The sequence below is a fragment of the Hibiscus syriacus genome, unplaced genomic scaffold, assembly GCF_006381635.1.
Source record: "Hibiscus syriacus cultivar Baekdansim isolate YM2019G1 unplaced genomic scaffold, ASM638163v2 tig00111311_pilon, whole genome shotgun sequence".
In the NCBI taxonomy this organism is placed as follows: domain Eukaryota; kingdom Viridiplantae; phylum Streptophyta; class Magnoliopsida; order Malvales; family Malvaceae; genus Hibiscus; species Hibiscus syriacus.
Genome location: NW_024063054.1, coordinates 534,843 through 541,990, shown reverse-complemented (window position 1 = coordinate 541,990; position 7,148 = coordinate 534,843). Strand labels below are relative to the sequence as shown.

Sequence of the window (7,148 nt, the reverse complement as noted above, 5' to 3'; positions counted from 1 at the left end):
ATATATATCGATACTTCTGTGCACGATATCGATACCTACCGATAAGTAAAGTTTGTCGGTTGCCAAAAATTTTAATATTTCTTCATATTTTCCACTTACAATATTATTAACATTTTCGGTAGCGTTTGACCAATTTTGTTAAGTATCTTATTAAATTTTCAGCCACGTCATTTTTTAGCCATATATTAATTCGTTTTTCCTGAGATAAACTCCTGTTTCATGGCAGCCACTGTCTGCCGTTCAAAACCCAGGGTTACGGCGTTATCAGATATTAGCAACCGGTCAACGGGAGTTTAACGAAGAAGACCGCGAAACAATGAACGAGAAAACCGTCCTTTTGTCGTCTCACCTGCCACGCCTTTGATATTGATTTTCCAACAGGTTTATCGACTTTCAGACGTGTCGTTTTCACCGCTGTAAATAGCTGAACCTGATTATCCTTTCGCTTTCCCATTACTGCCCAAACCAAAAAAAAACCTTGCACTTATTTGCTAAAATGTATACAACTTGTTTGCGGGTAGGTGTAATGTGCACTGGACTAACTTTAACATTAATTTAAGGCGAGTTTTATTTTAAAGGCTTAAACTATAAAAAAAATCCCTAAACTACATTCCATTTATGCTTTAGATCTCTAAACTATTTTTTGTCAAAATAAGTCCTTAAACTATTATATATAACCACTTTAAGTACCTAAACTATTTTTTGATCAAAATAAATCCCTAAAATATCTCTTTTTCGCTTCAAGCCCTTATATTATTTTTTGGTCAAAATAAGTAGCTAATTTTATATGACGTGTCAACATCTTATTGGTCAAAAATATTTTTCTAAGTGAAAAAATGGGACTTAAAATTATTAAATATATAGTTTAAGTACTTAGTTTGATCAGAATATAGTTTAGGTGCTTAAAACAAAAGATACATAATTTAAGGTTAAGATCTTATTTTTACTTTAAGTCTAGTTTAAAATATATCTTCTTCCGTTTTAAAATTTTATATAATCAGTAATAATTTTAGTTATAACTGAATATTATATTGTGATAAGAATACTGCATAATTGACATGATTTATTATGGACAACGTAATATATTCAATTTAAATTTAAAATATTATCCAACTTACTTTAAAGAGTTATATTCTTAGTAACATTTTTTATTACAATAATTTTATTATTTATAAATTTATATCAATTTACTGTATTTTATACTCGTCATTATTTATAAGTTTAATCTGATATAACTTTTGAATATTTGAGATGAATACCAACCCGGTTGATGCATATAACAAATCAACATTGAACACATACATGAATGAAAATAGGTTGAGCCACCTATATTCTTCAAAGGGACGTTTAAGAAAGACAACCCCACCATGTAGACAACAAACCAAGGACGTGGTCCACTGATCCCCACCCCCGTAAATCACAATGAAAGCATGTGATTCACATATACATTAATGTATAATTGTCAACTAAATTCGTTGTACAATTTAAATATTTCAGTATAATCATATGTTAGTGAGAGTAATGAGAAAACACCTAGGATATCTCGGTGCATAGAGTAGCAAAAATCGCCAGGATCAATATAAAAACATAAGAAAAAAACAGCATCTCTAATTATTCAGACAATAAGATTAGAGATAAGACATGAAATGCAAGACAGGCTCAGTGTACTAAAAGGTTTAAACTTGATAGACGTGTCTTCAAGTTGCTTTTAACAGGAAATAATGACAATGTATCTTCAAAACTGTCACCTTTTTGTCTTCTCTTCCATTGCATGCACTTTGGGCAATCGATAAAAACGTTTTCGAAGTATTAATCATTACAAAAGAACTCGTTAACAGAGATCCTAGAAGGAGCCGGGTTGTTTCTATGGTGAAACGGCCGAGTCTCCTGATTCTCGACCCTCGAGGACTCCTTTTTAGTCTAACGTTTTTGTCATTTTTCATTTTTCCCTCTGCCTTTTTCCTCTCTCGTTTTAATTGCTGCTTCCCGTTCCTTGTTCTGGGAAAGGAGCTTGTTCCTTTTTTTTCATATATGAACTCCATCTTTTGAGTTCAAGGAAGAAGATCAGAGAAAAAGTGGAAGATAAATGGACGGTGAACGGAATGGTCTGAAGGGAGATGTTCCTTTTCACCGCAGAAGACGTACGGACGTTGATGGCTTGCCTTCTCCCAACAATCAAGGTTTTTTATCAGTCTCTTTAAATTTGAGTTTTATGTACTTATCTGTACAGTCCAACACTTGTTTATCAAGCATGGACAATTGTTCTTCATACAAGTTTCGATTTTGTTCACCATCGATAATCAGAACTGTATCCGTTGTAAAAAAAAAAAATTTAGTTTACGGTTTGATTTTGTTGTGAAATCAGGAGGAAGAAATGATCTCTATGATGAACTCTGGCATGCATGCGCCGGTCCTTGTGTTTATGTGCCACGCGTCGGAGAAAAGGTTCTATATTTCCCTCAAGGTCACATGGAACAGGTTCTATACTTCCATTTTTCTTTATCTGTTTAAGCAAATCCTTTTACAAGAAGACAATCATTTTGCTTGTGTATTCGTCTGTTTGATGATTGAGCTTTTGATATACAGGTGGATGCATGCATGAATCAAGATGGGACAATGGAAATGCCCATCTACAATTGCCTTCTAAGATCCTTTGCAGCGTGATTCATGTTCATCTGAAGGTATCCACTATTTATTGTTTCCTAGTGACTTCGATTGGATTAATGGACAGTGTTACACTTTCAGGAGATTACCATATAAAGCTCATTATAAGTTGTTTTTTATTCCTCGTTGCCGCGTTTCAGGTTGAACACTGCACAGATGAGGTCTTTGCACAAATAACTCTGCTTCCAGACGCGGAGGTTAGACATTGAGATGTTGAGATTATTTGTTTTCATTAATTGCTGTATGTATGTATGTATGTATCATTAATTTGCTTTTCTACCTTAAATAGCAAGATGTGCAAGCTTTGGAGCGTATGAATTATCGATCTTTACCCCGAAAAGCTTATCCGCAGTTCTTTAGTAAGAAACTCACTCCATCTGATACGAGCACACATGGCGGATTCTCTATCCCAAAGCGACTCGCTGATGAGGGGTGTCTTCCGCTCCTGGTTAGTATCTTTATGTGAGATTGGTGCAGTCATGTTCGAAATAGAATGCTTTTGAAAATTCGAATCACTTGTTGCAGGACATGTCCCAGCAAACCCCACAGCAGGAATTGGTTGCAAAGGACTTGCATGGTTCCAAGTGGCGCTTTCGACATATCTTCCGTGGTACCTTACTACATTTAAAGTTGGGATAATTTAAGCATTAACATGACCAGATGATTGCGCCAAGAAACTAATTATAGACGTTTCTGGAACATCCACATGCTCCACGTAAAATAAGTCAATTACCTTGGTAGAGTTCCATGGTTATTGAAATCCTAACTTAAGAGCCCTTAGTTTATTGCTAATGAAATTCAGATGCTGTAAGTTATAGGAAGTGTAGTTTGTCCTAATATCCTAATGTACTAATGTTCATGTAAAACAGGATTATTCTATACTAGTCTTTGTTTCCTTATGGACTTCGATCTCAATCGAATGCAGGTCAGCCAAAAAGGCACTTGCTTACCAGCGGTTGGAGTACGTTTCTGAGTTCGAAAAAGCTCATTGCCGGGGATACATGTATCTTTCTTAGGTTTTGTTTCTCTCTTCCAATTCCTGGAAAGAAAGAAAAAATGTCTACTTTTCTGCACAAGCTTCTCTTTTGTGTTCCACATAGGCATAGACATACATACATATGTTTCAACGTTTCATCTACATAGGCTTTTCGAAGTTATGTTGGAATTTTTTTCTTTTCTGGAATGTTGTTTCTGTAGTGTATGCTATGTACTAAATGATGAATAAACCGAATAATTAAAGGAAATTGAATGTTATCTAGAAGGGAAAATGGAGAACTTCGAGTAGGAATTCGCCGAGCAACGAAGGTGCCGAGCCGTACGTCAACATCCATCATATCTGGTCATAGCATGCAACTTGGCATATTGGCAAGTGCTTTCCATGCCTTTTCTACCAGAAGCATGTTTACTGTCTACCACCGTCCTTGGTAAGTTATAATAAATTCTATAGGAAACTTGTCACACTGGAGCTAAATGAGCAAGACATTCATTCTTGCATCTTTGCAGGTCAGGATCGTCTGAATTTATCATCTCAATTGATCAGTATATGAAGTCAGCTCGAATTGATTACTCCGTCACGACAAGATTTAGGATGCAATTTGATGGAGAAGAATGTGGGGAACAAAGGTGAGACCACCCTATCATTGGTGTGTATGAGTTTATTAATAATCTTTCGTGGAACTTCATGCATAGTACTACAAGTTCAATTTGTTTCTTTGTCGGTGTTTCCTAGTTCTCTTTAACCTACTGTACTCTTCTCAAAACCAGAGCTTCCGGCACCATTGTAAGTATTGAAGATACCGATCATATTAGGTGGCCTAATTCTGAATGGAGATGTCTGAAGGTAACATTTGTTCTTTTAAATCCATGATTGCAAGACCTTTGGATGATAATACAATTTTGGTTCCACAATTTCTTAGGCGCAATGGGATCCCAGAACAGGTGCAATTTTGCTTCCTGAAAGAGTTTGTCCTTGGAACGTAGAACCAATGGGATTCACTAAGAAGAAACTTTACATTCTGCATAACCGAAAGAAGGCTCGTACTGATGATTCACCGTCGTCTGAGTTTTCTAGCCTGCCAACCGATGGTCGGTAACTATACTCGGTGTCTGGATTCTGCTTATACTTTTAAGGAGGAATCTGGAATTTGTAGATTCTGATCATAATTTCTTCCTAACCAGGCATGTGGCACGATTCAATTAATCATGAATCTCAAAGTATCTCAGGGTTCTTGCAAGGTCAAGAAGATAGTGACACAGATGGTAATCAATCCGGTGCACTAAGACAACCAATACCACATGATCTCCCGCTAAATCACGGTTGGGCCTCAATGCAACAGCAGATGCAGAACCGACGAGAGATTCAGATTCCGGTCTGTGGCAAATCCATCTTTTCTGGTGACGTAGCAAGTTTTGGCTTACATAACAGTTGGCTCCCAACATTCACCAATGACAGAGTTCATGAAGATGTTCTTGCTAGCAAAAAAAATTCAGTTCCAAATGTCAATTCTCAAACTTCATCGTGTGAACCAAATGGTGATCATTCATACATGCTTTTTGGAGTAAATTTAATGGTCGGTCCACCACAGCCCCCTTCACCACAACATTTCACTTCAAGTGAGCTTGAAAGTCTTTGTTCTATTCCTCCAACATCTCAGTCAACAGTTTCAGAACCTTCTAAGGGCACATCTTGCTCTGTTAGTAATCGAAGTTGCACCAAGGTACCGGTACCTTCTAAGTTGAATTGCAAATCGATTGTCTAACGATGATATACGAAGTTGGCAATAGTAGACCGTTTACTCCATATTTTTCATTTTGGCAGGCTGAATTATTGTTAAATTGATTGTTCCTGCAAGTTGGTCCTGAGAACATTCCTTTCTCTTATAGGTACTCAAGTACGGGACTGCACTCGGAAGATCAGTTGATCTCACTCGATTCAATGGATATAAAGAGCTCGTAGGTGAGCTCGACCGCATGTTTGATTTTAAAGGACGACTGTTTGATGGAAGCAGTGGCTGGAATGTAACCTATACCGATAATGAAGGTGACATGATGATGATCGGAGATCACTACCCTTGGCAGTTAAGTACAAAACTAACCAAAGGACACATTTCATCATTCTATCCTCTTGTATGATATTTAACCAAATCTAATTACAATTACAGGAGATTTCAGTACGAGGTCCGAAGGATGCTCATCAGTCCAAAGGAAGAATCCGAATTCAACATCTCGCCAATGGCCTTATGCTGAAAGGCTTTTCCATTAGTCTCATCTGTAGTGGAAGAAATGTCAATAGGTGCGAACCGTATGAACTAAAACTTATTTGTTGTTTCTAAAGAGAAATCTATGAATGCTAGTACAAGGCAATGTCCTTCCTGTAATAGCGTGTGATATGTTTAATTCATATGCATATCTATGTTAAATCTGATGCTCTTTGGCACATTTATTCGCATGGTAAATTACAAGCACCGACAACAGATGACCTCTAGTATAGAGCGTTTTGAGACCGGATCATTTTTGGTCAGTTGTCAGGGCCCAGTAAAACAGTTGATCTATTAAAGGGTTTTGTTTTTTCATTGGCTCAATAGTCAATTATAGATTTTTGAGTCGCAGAGCCAAGGGACCACAGATCAAGGCCATCAGACACCAGCAACGATCATGTTTTTGAACTTGTTAAATTATCAATACTTTATTAATTTTTAACTCAAATAAAAATATACATCTATTATACGTTTGACCCAAACCTTAAAAATAGTATGTGTAAATTGTATATTTAATTATTCAACTATTTTCATGGTTCTTTTTTTACTTGTAATATTAATAAAATAAATATTAAATGTTAAATTAAAATATCGTAATTATTTTAAGAAATGAAATATTTTAATAACTATTATGTATGTACATTTTTCAATGACGTTTGCAATTATACATCAAAACATCATCGTCCCTAATAATATTAATAATCGAGTTGGTAAGTTCGTATATCAAATTACAAGATTAAATAAAGATAATAATTGTCATCTACACTTAATTTATTATTAAACAATATTTCATTTCGATTTTTTTTTTCATTTCTCCATTTGACTAAAACATTTTCAAGTTTCTTAGTCACATATTTTATTTAATCTTGTTTGATGTTATATTACAATCCGTCGTTGTCCTGAAATTTTTAAATTCTTACATGACCGATATTTTAGTTCACTATTACATAACCGAGTTTGGATTTTAGTTCACTCACTGATTTGATTTCCAACCATCTTGGTCGTTTCTAGGTAAATTATGGGTATATTATAAATTTAGTAACTAACATTTATTTTCTCCCCTATTTTACTTATTTAGAATTAGTCCGATTTGAAATATGACATTTAAATTTTACTAAACAGATACATTTACAAATGAATAATGATCCGTTCATGTTTTTATTTCTTAAAATATTTACTATATTTTAATTTAACATTAATATTTCTTTTATTAAAATTTCAAGTACA

At 35.1% G+C, this 7,148-nt stretch overlaps 1 protein-coding gene across 1 annotated transcript; it reads left to right on the top strand.

The window, feature by feature from the left end:
• The first annotated feature begins 2,086 nt into the window (after nucleotides 1-2,086).
• LOC120158410 (auxin response factor 2A-like) lies at nucleotides 2,087-6,011 on the top strand. Its single transcript, XM_039169261.1, has 14 exons — nucleotides 2,087-2,180; nucleotides 2,366-2,464; nucleotides 2,587-2,681; nucleotides 2,805-2,861; nucleotides 2,954-3,112; nucleotides 3,190-3,274; nucleotides 3,590-3,680; nucleotides 3,924-4,088; nucleotides 4,168-4,287; nucleotides 4,429-4,504; nucleotides 4,581-4,749; nucleotides 4,843-5,381; nucleotides 5,548-5,741; nucleotides 5,826-6,011. Exons 1-14 carry the CDS (start codon nucleotides 2,087-2,089, stop codon nucleotides 5,908-5,910), a joined length of 2,028 nt encoding a protein of 675 aa, XP_039025192.1. The 3' UTR covers nucleotides 5,911-6,011.
• The last annotated feature ends 1,137 nt before the right edge of the window (nucleotides 6,012-7,148 follow it).

Excerpts from the sequence above, each read along its gene's own strand:
- LOC120158410 (XM_039169261.1), top strand. The coding sequence starts at position 2,087 with ATGGACGGTGAACGGAATGGTCTGAAGGGAGATGTTCCTTTTCACCGC. Across the intron at positions 4,089-4,167 it reads ACTGTCTACCACCGTCCTTG|GTCAGGATCGTCTGAATTTA; the intron begins GTAAGTTATAAT and ends GCATCTTTGCAG. Across the intron at positions 4,505-4,580 it reads CTGAATGGAGATGTCTGAAG|GCGCAATGGGATCCCAGAAC; the intron begins GTAACATTTGTT and ends ACAATTTCTTAG.